This window comes from Callithrix jacchus, chromosome 22 (assembly GCF_049354715.1).
Source record: "Callithrix jacchus isolate 240 chromosome 22, calJac240_pri, whole genome shotgun sequence".
NCBI classification, from domain to species: Eukaryota; Metazoa; Chordata; class Mammalia; order Primates; family Cebidae; genus Callithrix; species Callithrix jacchus.
Window position 1 is genome coordinate 50,202,776 of NC_133523.1, and position 19,172 is coordinate 50,221,947.

General features: G+C 45.0%; 1 protein-coding gene across 8 annotated transcripts in view; it reads left to right on the forward strand.

Annotated features, from left to right (window-relative positions):
- Positions 1-6,253: 6,253 nt before the first annotated feature.
- Positions 6,254-19,172, forward strand: part of LOC103787323 (zinc finger protein 549) — an 89,236-nt gene continuing 76,317 nt past the window's right edge. The window contains exons 1-3 of one of the 8 annotated variants that reach the window (XM_008988768.5): positions 6,254-6,512; positions 10,648-10,686; positions 17,163-17,289. In XM_008988768.5, the coding sequence (XP_008987016.1) occupies positions 6,480-6,512; positions 10,648-10,686; positions 17,163-17,289 (199 nt within the window). In that variant the 5' untranslated portion in view covers positions 6,254-6,479. Of the gene's footprint in view, positions 6,513-10,399; positions 10,687-17,162; positions 17,290-19,172 lie in introns of those variants that run through there. The other 7 variants (XM_008988769.5, XM_008988767.5, XM_078360948.1 and 4 more) reach the window with 7 other exon arrangements.

A 19,172-nucleotide genomic window follows, 5' to 3' on the forward strand; every position in this document is an offset into this window, starting at 1 on the left:
GATGTATTAGCTAGCAAATTCATGCTTAGCAACTGAAAAAAAGTATTTCACAATAGCATAAAAACAAGAAATATTGGGGCCAGGCGCGGTGGCTCACGCCTGTAATCCCAGCACTTTGGGAGGCCGAGGCGGGTGGATCACGAGGTCAAGAGATTGAGACCACCCTGGTCAACATGGTGAAACTCCGTCTCTACTAAAAATACAAAATTAGCTGGGCGTGGTGACGCGTGCCTGTAATCCCAGCCACTCACGAGGCTGAGGCAGGAGAATTGCCTGAACCCAGGAGACGGAGGTTGCGGTGAGCCGAGATCACGCCATTGCACTCCAGCCTGGGTAACAAGAGCGAAACTCTGTCTCAAAAAAAAAAAAAGATTCAGAAATAAATTTAACAAAATATGTTCAAGAACTGTAAAAACATTGCTGAGGGACATTAAAGAAGGCATAAATAAATGACACAGCAAGTTCCTGAATCTGAGATTTGATATTTTTTAAGTTGTCAGTTTTCCTTTAACTGTTCTATAGGTTGAGACAATCCCGACAAAAACCCAATTTTTAAAATAAAAATTAACAAATATATTCTGAAAAGTTACATGGACATCCAAAGGGCCTGCACTAATTGTCAAAACAGTTTTATAAAGAAGAATAAATTTGAAACTGCATGCCTTTCCTGTCACCTCTCATTTCCCCGATCCTTTGCCTGGTCCTCTCACCTGCGGGCCGAGCGCTGGCTGACATTATCACAGCTCTGGCATGACGTAAGAAGCAAGGGATACGACGGGGACTGAGGGTTGGAGGAAAAAAAGGCACTCAGGATTATGGTCACTTCACTTCCTTACTTCATTGTGGTCACAAAGATTCTCCTGCATTATCTCCCAGAAGTTGTACAGTTTTTGGTTTTACATTTGTGTCTATGAATTGTTTTGGGTTAAATTTTAGAATAGAATGTGCTGGAACATTGGTTAACTTATCAGGAAAAAATGGTAAATTAAGTATAAAAATGGCTACATTTTTTGGGGGAAAAAAAGCAAATAGCAAGATGATATTTATTTATTCATAGAAAGAAACATGACTGAGAGAGTTAGACATGGTGATAAAAGCTGAGAAACCGGCCAGGCGCGGTGGCTCACGCCTGTAATCCCAGCACTTTGGGAGGCCGAGGTGGGTAGATCACGAGGTCAAGAGATGGAGACCATCCCGGTCAACATGGTGAAACCCCGTCTCTACTAAAAATACAAAAATTAGCTGGGCATGGTGGTGCGCGCTTGTAATCCCAGCTACTCGGGAGGCTGAGGCAGGAGAATTGCCTAAACCGAGGAGGTTGCGGTGAGCCGAGATTGCGCCATTGCACTCCAGCCTGGGTAACAAGAGCGAAACTCCGTCTCAAAAAAAAAAAAAAGGCTAAGAAACCTGTTCATTTTGGGGCACATTTAAATATCTATCACAGACGCACATTGGAAAGTCAGAAAAAAAAAATTGGAAAAATGAATCTAGAACTCAGGGAATAGTAAGGATGGTAGGGAAGGTTTAAATTAGTAAAATGGGAGATGTTTTAGAAAACTCATGAAGGTTAAGTGACCTGAGGATGCAGAAGTGATCACTGGGCTAAAGTGAAGAACAAATAAGGAGAGGAGTGGCAGACATGCGTTCAGTACAGCTATCACAGCCCAGCCCAGTGAATATTCTCAGTATCAGAGGAGTGGCAGGCTTGCATGATAGACATGGGTTCATAGAGCTATCACAGCCCAGCCCAGTGAATATTCTCAGTATGAGAGGAGTGGCAGGCTTGCATGGCAGACATGGGTTCATAGAGCAATCACAGCCCAGCCCAGTGAATATTCTCAGTATGAGAGGAGTGGCAGGCTTGCATGATAGACATGGGTTCATAGAGCAATCACAGCCCAGCCCAGCGAATATTCTCAGTATCAGAGGAGTGGCAGGCTTGCATGGCAGACATGGGTTCATAGAGCAATCACAGCCCAGCCCAGTGAATATTCTCAGTATCAGAGGAGCCCAGCCCAGTGAATATTCTGAGTATCAGAGGAGTGGCAGGCTTGCATGGCAGACAAGGGTTCATAGAGCAATCACAGCCCAGCCCAGTGAATATTCTGAGTATCAGAGGAGTGGCGGGCTTGCATGGCAGACATGGGTTCAGTAGAGCTATCACAGCCCAGCCCAGTGAATATTCTCAGTATCAGAGGAGTGGCAGGCCTGCATGGCAGACATGCGTTCAGTACAGCAATCACAGCCCAGTCCAGTGAATATTCTCAGTATGAGAGGAGTGGCAGGCTTGCATGGCAGACATGGGTTCATAGAACTATCACAGCCCAGCCCAGTGAATATTCTCAGTATCAGAGGAGTGGCAGGCTTGCATGGCAGACATGGGTTCATAGAACTATCACAGCCCAGCCCAGTGAATATTCTCAGTATCAGAGGAGTGGCAGGCTTGCATGGCAGACATGGGTTCATAGAACTATCACAGCCCAGCCCAGTGAATATTCTCAGTATCAGAGGAGTGGCAGGCTTGCATGGCAGACATGGGTTCATAGAACTATCACAGCCCAGCCCAGTGAATATTCTCAGTATCAGAGGAGTGGCAGGCTTGCATGGCAGACATGGGTTCATAGAACTATCACAGCCCAGCCCAGTGAATATTCTCAGTATCAGAGGAGTGGCAGGCCTGCATGGCAGACATGCGTTCAGTACAGCAATCACAGCCCAGTCCAGTGAATATTCTCAGTATGAGAGGAGTGGCAGGCTTGCATGGCAGACATGGGTTCATAGAACTATCACAGCCCAGCCCAGTGAATATTCTCAGTATCAGAGGAGTGGCAGGCTTGCATGGCAGACATGCGTTCAGTACAGCAATCACAGCCCAGTCCAGTGAATATTCTGAGTATGAGAGGAGTGGCAGGCTTGCATGGCAGACATGGGTTCATAGAACTATCACAGCCCAGCCCAGTGAATATTCTCAGTATCAGAGGAGTGGCAGGCTTGCATGGCAGACATGGGTTCATAGAGCTATCACAGCCCAGCCCAGTGAATATTCTCAGTATCAGAGGAGTGGCAGGCTTGCATGGCAGACATGCGTTCATAGAGCAATCACAGCCCAGCCCAGTGAATATTCTCAGTATCAGAGGAGTGGCAGGCTTGCATGGCAGACATGGATTCAGTAGAGCTATCACAGCCCAGCCCAGTGAATATTCTCAGTATCAGAGGAGTGGCAGGCTTGCATGGCAGACATGCGTTCATAGAGCAATCACAGCCCAGCCCAGTGAATATTCTCAGTATCAGAGGAGTGGCGGGCTTGCATGGCAGACATGCGTTCATAGAGCAATCACAGCCCAGCCCAGTGAATATTCTCAGTATCAGAGGAGTGGCGGGCTTGCAGGGCAGACATGCGTTCATAGAGCAATCACAGCCCAGCCCAGTGAATATTCTCCGTATCAGAGGAGTGGCGGGCTTGCAGGGCAGACATGCGTTCATAGAGCAATCACAGCCCAGCCCAGTGAATATTCTCCGTATCAGAGGAGTGGCGGGCTTGCAGGGCAGACATGCGTTCATAGAGCAATCACAGCCCAGCCCAGTGAATATTCTCAGTATCAGAGGAGTGGCAGGCTTGCATGGCAGACATGCGTTCATAGAGCTATCACAGCCACCATGCCCAGCTAATTTTTTGTATTTTTAGTAGAGACGGGGTTTCACCATGTTGAACAGGATGGTCTCGATCTGTTGACCTCGTGATCCACCCGCCTCAGCCTCCCAAAGTGCTGGGATTACAGGCTTGAGCCACCGCGCCCGGCCGTTTTTTTTTTTTTTTTTTTTTTTGACATGGAGTCTCTCTTTGTCACCCACGCTGGAGTACAGTAGCACTACCTTGGCTCACTGCAACCTCTGCCTCCCAGGTTTAAGTGATTGTGTTGCCTCAGCCTCCTGAGTAGCTGGGATTACAAGCACACACATACCTGGCTAATTATTAGTATCATTATTATTAATTATTTGTATTTTTAGTAGACATGGGAATTTCACCATGTTGGTCAGGTTGGTCTGGAACTCCTGACCTTGTGATCCACCTGCCTCGGCCTCCCAAAGTGCTGGGATTCAGGTGTGAGCCGCCGCGCCCGGCCCCTGATCATTCACTTTAAAGCTGATGAAAAGGAAAGTAACATGAAGGATAATAACGCTTTGCAGATTACTCTTCAAATGAAAGAGATATTTAGAGAACATGTGAACTTTTAGAAGAACACAAATAGGAATAAATGTGACAAAGTTTGAAGTAAGATTTATTTATTTACTCATTTTTTTGAGACGGAGTCACCTCGGCTCACTGAAATCTCCACCTCCCAGGTCGAAGTGATAATCCTGCGCCAGCTCCCGAGTAACTGAAATTACAGGTGCACGGCACCACATCTGGCTAATTTTTATGTATTTAGTAGAGACAGGATTTCACCATGTTAGCCAGGCTGATCTCAAACTCCCAACCTCAAGTCATCTGCCAGCCTTGGCCTCCTAAAGTGTGGCAATTGAATTAAGTAAGATTTAAGGGCTCATAAATTTGCTATGCAAATTAACACTTGGCATTTCATAATATAGGTTATAATTACAGAAGTTATAAATACAAGGAACTTGGATGATACATCAGGAATTTTCACATACTAAAATATAAAATAAAATTCTGTAAGTAAACAAGAATATGAGACTGTGAGCAGGGTACTAGCAGAAAATAGAACTTTCAACAAAAAGCTTTTTTCTCTTTTGATTTTGGTCATTTGTGTAAAACAAAGTGAAAAACATTTTGTAAATATTAGAAACTTAAAGCCAGCCATGAGAAAGTAATAATGTCTTTTCTTGAAAGATTAACTAATATTCAAGCTATACAATTTAAAGTATTATTAACTATTACTTTTAAATTAAATACTGTTAATAATTTTTAATAAGGACAACTGATACTTTAAACCAGTTTGAACTTGCTCATGGATTTGTCAATTTCTTGAAACAAATGCTCAGCTTTCTCAGCCTGTCCTAAGTGTGCACCTACAAATCTAGATTCCTATTCTGCTACTCTGCTGTCTCTCTAAATTCCAAACACATAGGATTTCTTCCAACTCCTTAAGGCTGTATAGGATCAATCTAGGTGATTTTCCCACTGTCAGAGAGAATTGGACCTAATTATGTTTCAAAATAGATTTTTGTAAAATTTTCCATGTATCTTCCTAAGACTCAAAGTGAGAGATTTCTCATAACTCTCAAGTTAAATTTTTACTTCTGTAACACTATATCAAAATTTCCTGAACTTCAATTAGATTGAATAATCTTTGTATAATTAAGATAGTCATTTTTAGTTATATTATAAGAACTAAAATGGGGCAGGAACTAATTGGTCCCAGGATGAGGCAGAATTGCTTGAGCCTGGGAGGCAGAGGTTGCAGTGAGGAGAGATTGCACTGCACTCCAGGCTAGGCAACAGAGTGAGACTCTGTCTCAAAAAAGAAAAAAAAAAGAGTAAAAAAAGAAGATATAATGTTTTTGCAATCTCATTCTCATTTCAATTCCACTTATGATGATAGATAAATTATGTAATTTAAGTCACTAACATTTGGGGGCAAAAATCAGAATAAACACATACATGTGGAATAAGGGGATGCTGATCCCACTGTTAGTGATCACCTTGGTTGGATACCAAGGTTTTATCATGCAGATGAAACCTCCATGTAGCAAGCTTCAGAGAAATAGATTATAAAGGTTTCTTATCTGACTGAAGGTCTATGTTGATGTTATTGAGGTATGGGTAGAATGAGGCATGTCCAATTCCCTCTTCCATCAGGGCCTGACCTAGATTTTCAGGTTAACTCTATAATGCTGAGAGGAGGGGTCCATTCAGATAGTTGGGAGGCCTTTGAATTTTATTTTTGGTTTATAATCTCTACATTTAAAAAAAGAAAAAATTAAGGACTGCGTCAATTGTCAATTGTCAACATTTTTAATGTATTGTATGCAATCTATGTCAACTTTTGTACTGAGAAATGAAGATCAAATCGTATGCGTTTACCATGTGTATGTGATAGGCTTTGCTGACCTAGTGTGATGGGTTTTTTCTTTGTCCTCTCCCTCTTGAAGTGGGTTCACACCGCACCGTGGACTGCGGCGTGGCAGGAACTACACCACCCAGAATACTGTGCGCCGAGCGTGCCGGGGGCCTTGGACTAATCAGTGCCCAGGAAAGGGGCAACTCCGCGAGTGCGCAGTACGTCAGAGCAGGAACTTCCGGCGCTTTTTTGGTGGTGGTCATTTTGGCTGCCAGTGTGTGCATCAGCCCGCTAGGCGGTTCCGGCTCGCTGGGTCCGGGCCAGGAGGTGGTGTCCGCACGCAGAGGAGCGTGCCTGGTCTCGGTCTGAGCGTCCCCCAGCGATTTGCCTCCGCACGCACGCCGGATCCCAGGCTTTACCGCGCGCCTCTCCAGGCCCCGCCCCGCCCAAGGTCCCATGGATGCGGCAGCGCTAGTGAATCTACCGCAGGTGAGAGCGGCGTCCTCGCATCCTCACCCAGGTCCTCAAGCCTGGGATGGGGGTCGCCTGCGCGGGGCTGTGCAGTTCGGGCCCCATGTCCAGGACAGCGAGGCGTTCTGGGTGGGGTCCTCAGCGCTGGCGGGCGGTGAGGTGAAGGAGGGAGAGCGTTTCGTACGGTGGGTGCCGCACGCGCAGAGCCTGGGAGGTGCGCCGGGGCCGCGAGCGTTCGGAAACCTGGGGGCCGACCGGTGTCTGCAAGGAGTAGAGAGAATGAGGAGAAGGCACGGCTGCGATGGCAGCCTGAGCAGCCGGGCCTTCATTCTGAGTCTTTGGGAGCCATGGAGGGTTGTGAACTAAAGGAGAACACGATCTGAGTGAGGGTCGTGTTCTTTGAAAAAACATTTCAAAGGCTGAGTGGAGGTAACAGACCGTTAGGGAGTGATGATGGTGGACGCAGGGATACTGGTGAGGAGGCGGCTGTAGAAGACTCTAGGAGGATTGTGGGGGATTCTGGAGGGACCTAAGTAATAAGAATCTTGGTAGATCTTCAAGCCAGAAGGCTTTTCTGCTGCATCATTTGTGCCTGTGAGCAAAAGTGGGAGTGAAGAATGATCGCAAGTTTTTCCCTTGAACATCTGGAAGAGTTGACACAGAACTCTGGTGGGGGAGCAGGTTTCAGGGACATACTAGGAGTTGAATTTTGGACGTGGTGTTTCTTTTTTTCTTTACTTTCTTTCTTTTTTTTTTTTTTTTAAAATATATTTTATGCTTCCAGCTGTCCACTGATAAGTGTATGCACGTGGTGTTTCTAAACTGTCACAGAGTGAGGTTGTTACATGGGCAGCTGGAATTGTAAGTAGAAAATTAAGGGGAGGAGACTGGCTCATTGATTTTGTAAATGGTGACAGGCTGGGGCTTAGGCTCAGGCCAAGTCTTAAATTTAGACGGGTAATCTTAAGATTTTACTCTGAGATGAAGAGAGGGAGGGCTGAGGCTGGAGGCTGGGGAAGAGTGGGTCGGCCTTGCAGATAGAAGGGCCCTGAGGTTCCAGGGGTACTTCCAGAGGGAATGTTTAAGGCATACACACTGCATAGGATGGATTTGAGGGTGGGACACTGTGCAAAGTCACCATTCAGAAGGTTCGGCCAACCGTTCACTCTATATAGAGCCAGAAAAAGGTCAGCCAGACTAACAGAGCAGCTCAAACCCAGCAAGAGCAGCTCTCCCCGGAAAACACAGGTTTAAACTGTATAGATTTAACAAATTTATTTAAGCAACTAGTCGATTAAAATGCCACTATACCTCTCTGCTCTAATAAAAAAATAAATACGTTTGCTTTTTGTCATGCTTTCCTGGCACAGAACTCCTAAAATCCTTGTAATTTTCTCAGTGAAGTGTCTTGTGATAAGTCATGTAACACATAACAACAATGTTGACCATCAATGACGGTGGTCCCATGAGATTATGATACCATATTGTACCTTTTCATTTTATTTCTTTCTGATGAAGAGGTAAACTGCGTTTTCTAAGTTTATATATGTTTAAATACCCAAATAATTATCACTGTGTTGCAGTTACTGACAGTACTTAGTATAGTAACTTGCGGTACAGGTTTGCAGCCGAGGAGCAATAGGCTATAATACATTTAGTAGTTGAACAATGAATTTCTCCTTATCCTTGGAGGATGCTTTGCAAGACCCGCAGTGGAGGCCTGAAACTCCAGATAGTACCCAACCTATATATACTATGTTTCTTCCTAGACTGCATACCTATAATAAAGTCCAATTTATAAATTAGGCACTCTAAGAGATTAAGAATAACTGGAAAAAATATAGAACAATTACACTTTATTTTATTTATTTATTTATTTTTGAGACGGAGTTTCGCTCTTGTTACCCAGGCTGGAGTGCAATGGCGCGATCTCGGCTCACTGCAACCTCCGCCTCCTGGGTTCAGGCAATTCTCCTGCCTCAGCCTCCCGAGTAGCTGGGATGACAGGCATGTACCACCATGCCCAACTAATTTTTTGTATTTTTAGTAGAGACGGGGTTTCATCATGTTGCCCAGGATGGTCTCGATCTCTTGACCTTGTGATCCACCCGCCTCAACCTCCCAAAGTGCTGGGATTACAGGCGTGAGCCACCGTGCCCGGCGAACAATTACACTTTAATTATAAGTTAATAAAAGTTACGTTACTGCAGCTGAGACAATAAAAAACAAAAAAGATTATTTACAAAGTTATGTGAATGTGGGATCTCTAAATACCTTACTATACCGTTTACCCTTCATCTCAAGAAGAAAGGACTAAACTCCGCAGCGTAAGACTTCCTCACACCACTTAGAATGGTGAACCATTTAAAACATGAATTGTTTATTTCTGGAAATTTAATATTTTAATATTTACTATTAAATTTTTAACATTACTATTTTCATACTGAAGTTGATATTTAATACTTATAATTTGCACACTGAAGTTGAATGCAGGTCACTGAAACTGCAGATAGCAAAACAGCTGATAAGGGAAGGCTACTATACTTGAGTTTTATGAGTTGGTTTAGGGTGAGCAGACAGGGTGGAGTCTCTAGATAGCCTCAGAGTGGAGTTGGTCACCAGACAAATCAAGTGATTATAGGATTTCTGAACCTTTTTTTTTTTTTTTTTTAAAGATGGGGTTTCACCATGATGGCCAGGCTGGTCTTGAACTCCTGACCTCTGGTGATCCACCCACCTTGGCCTCCCAAAGTGCTAGGATTATGGGTGTGAGTCACTGCACTCAGCAGGATTTTTGAACTTTAAGCCCCAGCTCTGGCCTCCAGGGAGGGAAGCAGAGGTTTGGAGATTAGGTTATATAAAATCTTGAACAATGAGTTCAGGAAGCTTCAAGGTTGTGAACACTTGGAAATGCTGGGAGAGTGACATAAGAGAGCATGGAAGTATCCTGCCTTACCCCCTCTCCCAGTACCTTGCCATATGCATCTCTTCCATTTGTCTGTTCCAGAGTTACATCCATTATCATAAACTGGTAAACATAAGTATTTTCCTGAGTTCTCTAAGTGGTTCTAGCAAATTATTGAACACGGTCATGGCAGCCCCCAAATTTGTAGCCAAGTGGAGAAAATTACGGTGGTTTGGACATTGGCTTGCAGTTGGCATATGAAGTGGGGACAGTTGTGTATGACTGAGCCTTTACACCTTTTGGTTTAGATGCAACTCCAGGTATTATCAGAATAGGATTGAATTGCAGGACATGTAGTTGGTATCAGAATCAGAGAATGGTGTTGGAAAAGACACTACACATTTATTGTCAAAGAATCTCAGAAGCCTCTAATAATTTGGTAACATATCCCGTTCACATAAAGACTTGTGGTCTTTCTTGTTGGATATTCTGTGTGAGCTTGAGAACAGTGTGTATTCTCTTCTTGTTGGAAAAAATAAAGATGTTGATCATGTCCAGTTGATTGATGATGTTGAATTCGGCTATGTTTATTGGTTTGGACATGGTTGACTATTCCGTGTGATCTTGGTAACAGTGTATATTCTGTTCTTGTTGGAAAAAATAACCTAAAGATGTTGATTTCGTCCACTCGATGGATGGTGCCGTTGAATTCAGCTATGTTTATTGGCCTGCATGTTGGCTTGTACTGGGCATGTGAAGTGAGGACAGTTGTGTATGACTGAGCCTTTAAACCTTTTGTTTTAGAAGCAACTCCAGGTAGTTAGTATCAGAACAGGATTGAATTGCAGGACACGTAGTCGGTATCAGAGTCAGAGAACGGTGTTGGAAAAGACACTACCTATTTATTGTCAGAGAATCTCAGAAGCCTCTAATAATTTGATTAACACATCCCATTCACATAAAGACTTAAATGGCAAGTGAGAAACACCAGAATTTTCAAAACTGTTTACAGAAGTCTTGATGCTGTGGTCAGTACTAGCCCGGTCTTAGCACTGGACATGTATGAATGAGTTTGATGCCTAAAATAGCACTACAAGGTAGCCACTCTTAAGTGCTCCCATTTTACAGATGGAGGCAACCTCAGAGAGGTCAGATCTTTGTCCAGTGTCACACAGTTGGCAAGAGCAACTTACCCTTTGTAAATGCCACCTCGAACACCTTTATTTCATAGCCTCCCTCTTCCTGCAGATTCCCGTGGCAACAGAAGAGTTTGTGAAACCATCACAGGTAAGTGGAAGAAGTCCCAGGTCTTCACTGGCCCTATTCCCTAAATCCATGGTTCTGGCCCACAGATGCAGGTGACACTGATGTCCTGAGACTCTTTTTCCTTGATTTTGGGTCCTTTGGGTCACCTCAGACCCTGGATGATTCAGCAGGGTCAGAAGTTCTACAGAGATGTTCCCATGTCCGCATCCAGTAGGATGAAGTGATGAAAGGTTTCCTGGCCATAGGAGCCAGCATTCCAAATGCTTAGAGGCGAGAATCCTATGGGCATATATAGGAATTGCAAGTCTCTGTGCACTGTGGCAGTTTGAGCTGTGACAGCAGAACTAACATGAGTTTTTGTTGTTGTTGTTGTTGAGACGGAGTTTTGCTCTTGTTACCCAGGCTGGAGTGCAATGGCGCGATCTCGGCTCACCGCAACCTCCGCCTCCTGAGTTCAGGCAATTCTCCTGCCTCAGCCTCCTGAGTAGCTGGGATTACAGGCACGCGCCACCATGCCCAGCTAATTTTTGTATTTTTAGCAGAGACGGGGTTTCACCTTGTTGACCAGGATGGTCTCGATCTCTTGACCTCGTGATCCACCCGCCTCAGCCTCCCAAAGTGCTGGGATTACAGGCCTGAGCCACCGCGCCCGGCCAATGAGTTTCTTTTTCATTCTTCACAGTCTCCCAGATAACATGATTTGTCCTTTTTGTACATCTTAGCAAACTCAGAGTACAATTTTTATTTTGCTTGTTAAATCGAGGACTCTCACCTTTTCACCTAAAGGAAGTACTTTACAGGTTGTCTTGTATACATCTGAATTGCTGGGGTTATTGCTCTCGTGCCTTGGGGATATTACTAAGTAAAATCAGGGTCACTTAACACAAGCACTGTACTAATGAGACAGTTGATGTGACAACCCAGATGGCCACTTGGTGACTAACAGGCAGGTACTGTATTCAGCGTGGACCTACTGGACAAAGGGATGATTCATATCTTGGGCATAACACCGTGGGACAGTGTAAGATTTTGTCACACTTCTCAGAAAAGCACGTAATTTATAACTTAGGAGGTTTTTATTTCTGGAATTATGCGTGTAATATTTTCAGAGCACAGTTGACCACTGGTAAATGAAACTGTGGAAAACAAAATCATGGATAAGAGCGGGCACCACTGTGGAGGTATCCAGTGCTGTAAGTTTTATTCTAAGCACCGCTTCCACTGCATCTCACAAATTCTGAGTTGTGTTTTCATTGTCATTTAGTTCAAAATAGTTTTAAATTTATCTTGAGTATTTCTTCTTTGCTCCATGTGTTAAGTCTTGTTTAATCTCCCAAGTATTTTGGGATTTGCCAGCTATCTTTCTGTTACTGCTTTCTAATTTAATTCTATTGTGATCACAGAGCAAACATTGTATTATTTCTGTTAAATTTATTAAGATGTGTTTTATGAATGTGTATTATAAATGGGGGAGTAGGCGCCCTTCGTGGGGTCTCTAGGATCATTCCAACACTGCCATGGGAATTAAACTGTGAGAGGCATACGGATTAAAGGATTTATTGGCTGGGCACGGTGGCTCAAGCCTGTAATCCCAGCACTTTGGGAGGCCGAGGCGGGTGGATCACTAGGTCAAGAGATTGAGACCATCCTGGTCAACATGGTGAAACCCCGTCTCTACTAAAAATACAAAAAATTAGCCGGGCGTGGTGGTGAGTGCTTGTAATCCCAGCTACTCAGGAGGCTGAGGCAGGAGAATTGCCTGAACCCAGGAGGCGGAGGTTGCGGTGAGCCGAGATCGCGCCATTGCACTCCAGCCTGGGTAACGAGAGCGAAACCCCGTCTCAAAAAAAAAAGGATTTATTATATTCATAGATTCTCATAGAGTGTGGCACAGCAAACCATGCACGAATCCATATGGGAGGAGCTCTTAAGGAGCAGACCCAATCAAGCAGGCAGGGAGCCAAGAGGGAGCACAAGGACCTGTGGGCAGGTGCTTTTCTTAGCGTGTTTGAATATGGTTCAGTCACAGTCAAGTGAGAAAAAGAAGGGGCGGTTGTGACGGGGACCAGGCTTAGCACACTGGGTACCTGCTCACCAGGGTGTGTTGCTCACAGTGTGTTGGGGATGTTGAAGCATCAGGAAAATAGGAAGTTTTAAAGATGTATAAAACAGGCCCAGAGTGTGGTCTGTCTTGTTGAATATTCCGTGTGAGTTGTAAGAAGAGTGTGTATTCTGTTCTTGTTGGGCAAAATAATCTAAAGATGTTGATTATGTCCAGTTGGTTGATGGTGGTGTTGAACTCAGCTATTGGTTGGTTTTCTGCCTCCTGGACCTGTCAGTAACCGAGTGTGGAAGGCTTCAATTATGACGGTGGATTGATCTGTTTCTCCTTAAAGATCTGTCAGTTTTTGCCTCATAGAGTTTGATGCTCTGTGGTCAGGCATGTATGTGTTAAGGATTCTTACGTCTTTTTGGAAACTGACCCCTTTATCATTATGTAATCTTCTTTATCTCTGATAACTTTCCTTGCCGTTAAGTTTGATGTAAAATTAATAAGCCTTCTCATATTTTTTTTAATTGCCATATTACCATGGAATGTTTTTCTCCATCTGTTACAATTTGAATATGCTCTTCAAATCTCATGTTGAAATTTGATACCCAGTATTGGGGGGCCTCGTAAGAGGTGTTTGGGTCACAAGGGCACGTTCTTCATGAACAGCTCGATGCTTTCCTCAGAGTAATGAGTGATTTCCTCCTCTGTTAGTTCCTATGAGCTCTGATTGTTTAAAAGGGCCTGGCACTTCCCCCGCTCTGTCATGCTTATGCCATGTTTTGCCAACCCCCACTTCTCGTTCTGCCATGAGTGGAAGCTTCCTGAAGTCCTCATCAGAAGCAGATATTAGTACCATGCTTCTGAGCTTGCAGAACTGTGAACCAAATATACATTTTTTCTTTATAAATTATTCAGCTTCAGTTATTCCTTTATAGCAACACAGAACAGACTAAAAGGCCATCCATTTACTTCTCATCTATATGTGTCTTTATATATACATATATATATATATTTTTGAGACGGAGTTTCGCTCTTGTTACCCAGGCTGGAGTGCAATGGCGCAATCTTGGCTCACCGCAACCTCCGCCTCCTGGGTTCAGGCAATTCTCCTGCCTCAGCCTCCTGAGTAGCTGGGATTACAGGCACGCGCCACCATGCCCAGCTAATTTTTTGTATTTTTAGTAGAGACGGGGTTTCACCATATGACCAGGATGGTTTCGATCTCTTGACCTCGTGATCCACCCGCCTTGGCCTCCCAAAGTGCTGGGATTACAGGCTTGAGCCACCACGCCCGGCCATGTGTCTTTATATGTAAGGTGATTTTTTTTTTAGACAACATATAGTTAGGCCTTGTTTACTGATCCATTCTGACCATCTGTTTTCATACAGGTACGCTTAGACTACTGACATTCGCAGTGATTGTTGATGTAGTTGGAGTAGCTTGCACCATATTTGTTACTGTTTACTATTTGTTGCCCTTACTGTTTTGTTTTGTCTTTTGGGTTTTGTTTTTGATACCGGGTCTGGCTTTGGTGTCCAGACTGGAGTGCAGTGGCACAATCCCAGCTCTCTGCAACCTCCTTCTCCAGGACTCAAGGGATCTGCCCAGCTTAGCCTCCCAGGTAGCTGGGACTACAGGCATGAGCCACCACACCCAGCTAATTTTTGTATTTTTTTGTAGCAATCAGGGTTTCGCCACATTGGCCAGGCTGGTCTCGAACTCCTGGCCTCAAGTGACCTGCCTGCCTTAGCCTCCCAAAGTGTTGGGATTACAGGTGTGTACCACCATGCCCGGCTGCAATATACTTTTGCAACTAATCTAAGTCCGTATTATTCAAATAGCACTATAACATTTCATAGGTACTTTGAGTGTTTTATAACAAGATAGATCATCTTAATTCCATTCTCCTCTCCCTTGTTTTTGTTTGTTTTATTTTTGAGACAGGCTCTCCTTCTGTCACCCAGGCTGGAGTGCAGTGGCATGAACACAACTCACTGCAGCCTCAGTCTCCTGGGATCAAGCGATCCTCCTGTCTCAGCCTCACCAGTAGCTGGGACCACAGGCATGTGCTACCCACCCAGCTAATTTTATTTTATTTTAAATGGAGTTTCGCTCTTGTTACCCAGACTGGAGTTCAATGGCGTAATCTTGGCTCACCGCAACCTCCACCTCCTGGATTCAGGCAATTCTCCTGCCTCAGCCTCCTGAGTAGCTGGGATTACAGGCACGCGCCACCATGCCCAGCTAATTTTTTGTATTTTTAGTAGAGATGGGGTTTCACCATGTTGACCAGGATGGTCTCGATCTCTTGACCTCGTGATCCACCCGCCTCGGCCTCCCAAAGTGCTTCTGATGTTTTCTTGATAGGTAGACACTATGACCTCAGTAAAAGGAATTCCTGTAAATAGGCATTTAATAATGTGGTGGCGAGGTGTGCCAGTGGGCGGGGGAAGCATTTTAAGTCCTGCTGGTAGGTCTCAGTGTTTTAGTGAGCCTGTTCCTCTTGACTGAAATTCACGTCTCTAAATTTTGTTTTGTTTTGCTTTTTGTCTCCCATTATGTGGAAGAGGATTACTAGAATGGGCTGTAGTTGGTTATTTCCCTAGTCTATCACTAGGTAAGACTGGGCTCCCATCATACCTCTGCACGTTAAGCTCTGGTTAACTCTTGTCTCCGGAGGACAGGCTTCGTTTAGAGGAACACGTTGCTATGGCATATTTTAAAATGATTCATTTTCTCCTCTCTGCTGGAAGCATAAGGGTTTTTTTTTTCCCCAGTATTTACCATGAGAACTTGTTTAAGACCCTGGAGGTAAATATTGCAAGATTGTGGGGGCTATCACTGAGTGTCTCTTGAATTTTCAGCTCACAGAATTGTCCACACAGAGCTTCCAGCAATTTATGCATTATAGACTGTGTTTTCTTAACCTGGCGAGGGTTTGCATGGTGATTTCCTTTCATGAGTTTCTGCTCCTGTAAGCCTTGATTCTCCTGTATTCCCTTGTTTTTCTCTCCAGTCTTGGGGGCAGCGGTGTGTCCTGATCTTTCCTGTGGATCCTAGAAGAGCTGTCCATTTTTCAGTCTGTTTAACTCTTTACTTGCTATTGTGGTGGAGTGGCCACTTCTAAGCTCCTTACGTGCAAGATAGGAAACCAAAGTCCAGGAGTTAGGCCTTCACAATATGGAGTCTCCTGTCACAATATGGAGTCTCCTGTCACAATATGGAGTCTCCTGTCACAATATGGAGACTCCTCCACAATATGGAGTCTCCACCCTTAGTGGTGGTGTCAGGTGCACAGCCAGAGACAGACATGTGGAGTTCAGGGAAGGGATCCGAGTGAAAGCTATCCATCAGCCAGTGGCTGGCATGTGGACCATTGTAGATTTAACGGGAGCACTCTTTAGGCCATAGTGGCAAGGCCAACACGAGGAAGGATGTAAAGAGTGTTCTGTAATGACTGGGTCTCGCATGTCACCTAGATAGAAGTGGGAACATCACTAAGACAGATGAAGAAGAGTAGTGACCATGGCTGTGTGGGGGTTGGATGAAAAGGGTGTCTAGCTGTTGGCACAATTTTTAAATGGGCAATGGTTAAGAGACTCATTCAGAGGCAAAGCAGTACTGGAAGTCAAATGACACCAAGGTCAGGCCTGGTGCTTTTTCTCCGTCTGCTGGCTCAGACTTTTGTTGGTAACTGTTGGTGGGGCCTGAGTAGTTTCAGACAGGGTGACAGATTAGGTTAAAGGCAGATGAGATTGGCTAGGAGAGTCATTCAGCATGTGGTGGGGCCAGGCTTTGACTGAGTACATAGGTGGGGAGAGGAAAGAGGTGACGACTGGGGACAGCACAGGCAACACGGAGACAGAAGTGGGCTTCGGCAACTGAGCTCACACAAGTTCTGAGTGACTGAAACTGGAACAAAGAGCCAGGCCAGATGGAGAAGACTTCACAGCAGTCCTGAGACTGCCCCTGAATTGGGTCTAACAAACATCGATGTGTGGTGGGGCTGGATCCTTGTTGCATGTTGCAAGTGCTGCCTGCGGCCCTGGAGCAGAGTGGCACGTGGAGAAGCCAGTGAAATACTTTGTCCTGGATGCTGAGGGCAGTGGAGTTTAGGGTGTAGCAGTCATGGTCTGGAGATGCGAGGGAGCTTTGTTCCCGTGAGTGGTATTCACATGGGGAGGGAGTAGGGGTGTACTCAGGATCCTTGTACTGACACTTCAAGCCAACAGAGTAAGCACAGGTTTCAGTATATCTGGGTCTCCAGGGAGGTGAAATAGCAGGAACATGAGTGAGATTCCATTATGTCAGACCGAGAGCCCAGGGGGAGATACCATTAGGACCTGGTATGTCCTCTGAGTTGGAGAACTAGGGAGGAGGGAGATTTACTGGGGTTCCTGGGGATTGAGTCTGCTTATGATCTCACCTGCCCCCATCATGCAGGGCCATGTGACCTTTGAGGATATTGCTGTGTACTTCTCCCGGGAGGAGTGGGGCCTCCTTGATGAAGCTCAGAGGTGCCTGTATCATGACGTGATGCTGGAGAACTTTTCGCTTATGACCTCAGTGGGTAAGATCTCTTAAAACCACACCATTGACCTGTGTTGGACTCTGCTCTTCCCCTTTTTCCAGGAGTTTCCTTGTCTTTTCCAGAGCTGGACGTGGGCCCTGCTTCTTTCCCTGGTTTCTTGACCTGTGGATGACATAGGTGCTGTGGTTGCCAGGCCTGGGCTTTTTCCAGCCGTAGCATCTACTGTCCTGAAGCCTCTTAGTTAAGAGTTTGGGCGCAGACTCTTGTAACCTGCCCAACCGATACCACTTGGTTTTGCCGTGCCTTGGTAAGGTAACTGTTCAGTTCTGTGGCGGACCCGTGCTATAGGTTCTCCCCTACCTTTAGTAGACTTGTCTTTGGACCTGCCCGTCTCAGGAACCACAGGTACTCACATGGTTGCTATTTGTAGGGATTTCTAGACTATGACAGCAAGACCCTCTACCAAGGCTTTTTAAAAAATAAATGTCAGGCCGGGCGCGGTGGCTCAAGCCTGTAATCCCAGCACTTTGGGAGGCCAAGGTGGGTGGATCATGAGGTCAACAGATCGAGACCATCCTGGTCAACATGGTGAAACCCCGTCTCTACTAAAAATACAAAAATTAGCTGGGCACAGTGGCGCGTGCCTGTAATCCCAGCTATTCAGGAGGCTGAGGCAGGAGAATTGCCTGAACCCAGGAGGCGGAGGTTGCGGTGAGCCGAGATCACTCCAGCCTGGGTAACAAGAGCAAAACTCCGTCTCAAAAAATAATAATAAATAAGTAAATAAATAAATATCCCTCCTGTAGTCTGTCATGGGTTGATGCACTCTGGGCCAGTGTTAGTGACTCACCTCCGTTTTTCCCTTGAGACTTCTGCCTTCCAGGACCCAGATAGTCTCCTAACTTAAGCCAAGGACAGGAGGGAGCCCTGTGTTTCTGAAGGGGTAGTGAAGTCTTCAACCACAGCAAGGGGAGTTGACAAGGTTTGGGACCTGTGAGTGGGAGCAGTGGGAGGACATGATTTCAGGGCTGAACTCAAATCATACCAGGCAAATGTCCTGTGTTTCCTACTATTTTAGTGCCAGGGTTCATGGGCATACCTCATTTTTCTCTTTTCTCTGCCTACTTGACATTTTGCCTACTGGCATTTCTACTGTGATTGTCCCCTGCTTCTGTTCTCCACATCTCTCCTGTTCCTATTTTGCAATGTTCCCCAACATCAGCATATGCTTAATAAATTTAATATTATGAGCTGTGCATGTGCAGATGTTCGTCAGCTCATGATGGGGTTATATCCTGCTAAGCCCACTGTAAGTTGAGAATATTGTAAGTCAGAAATGTGTTTAATACACACAACTTACTAGCCATCCTAGCTTAGCAATACAGTAGAGTACCCGTTGTTTAGCCTTGTGACTGCATGGCTTACTGGGAGCTGTAGCTGCCACTACATCACAGTCGTATACACACTGCGTGTCAGTAGCCTGGGAAAAGTTCAAAATTCAACGTATGGTTTCTACTGAATGCATATCATTTTTATACCATCATAAAGTGGAAAAATCATAAGTTCAACCACTGAAATCAGAGACTATTTCAGTTCTCAAACATCAGCTATTGAGTTGTAATTGCACTTTCCTGGGGTGACACATTCTATGTAGGTCTCCCCTGTCTCCATGAGACAATGCCCTGTTGAAAACCAATGACAGAGAAGTGAGTTGTAGGTGTCCTTGCCTCTCTTTCCACCACAGCACCCTGTTCTTTGTTCTCTCTGGTATGGTCCTCCTTCACATGGTGACCTTAAGAGGCCTATTACTGCAAATAGTGTCTTCCTTGACCTGACTCCTTTCCCTTGCTGAAAACAAACGTATGGGCTGAGTGCAATGGCTCATGCCTATAATCCTAGCACTTGGGGAAGCTGAGGTGGGA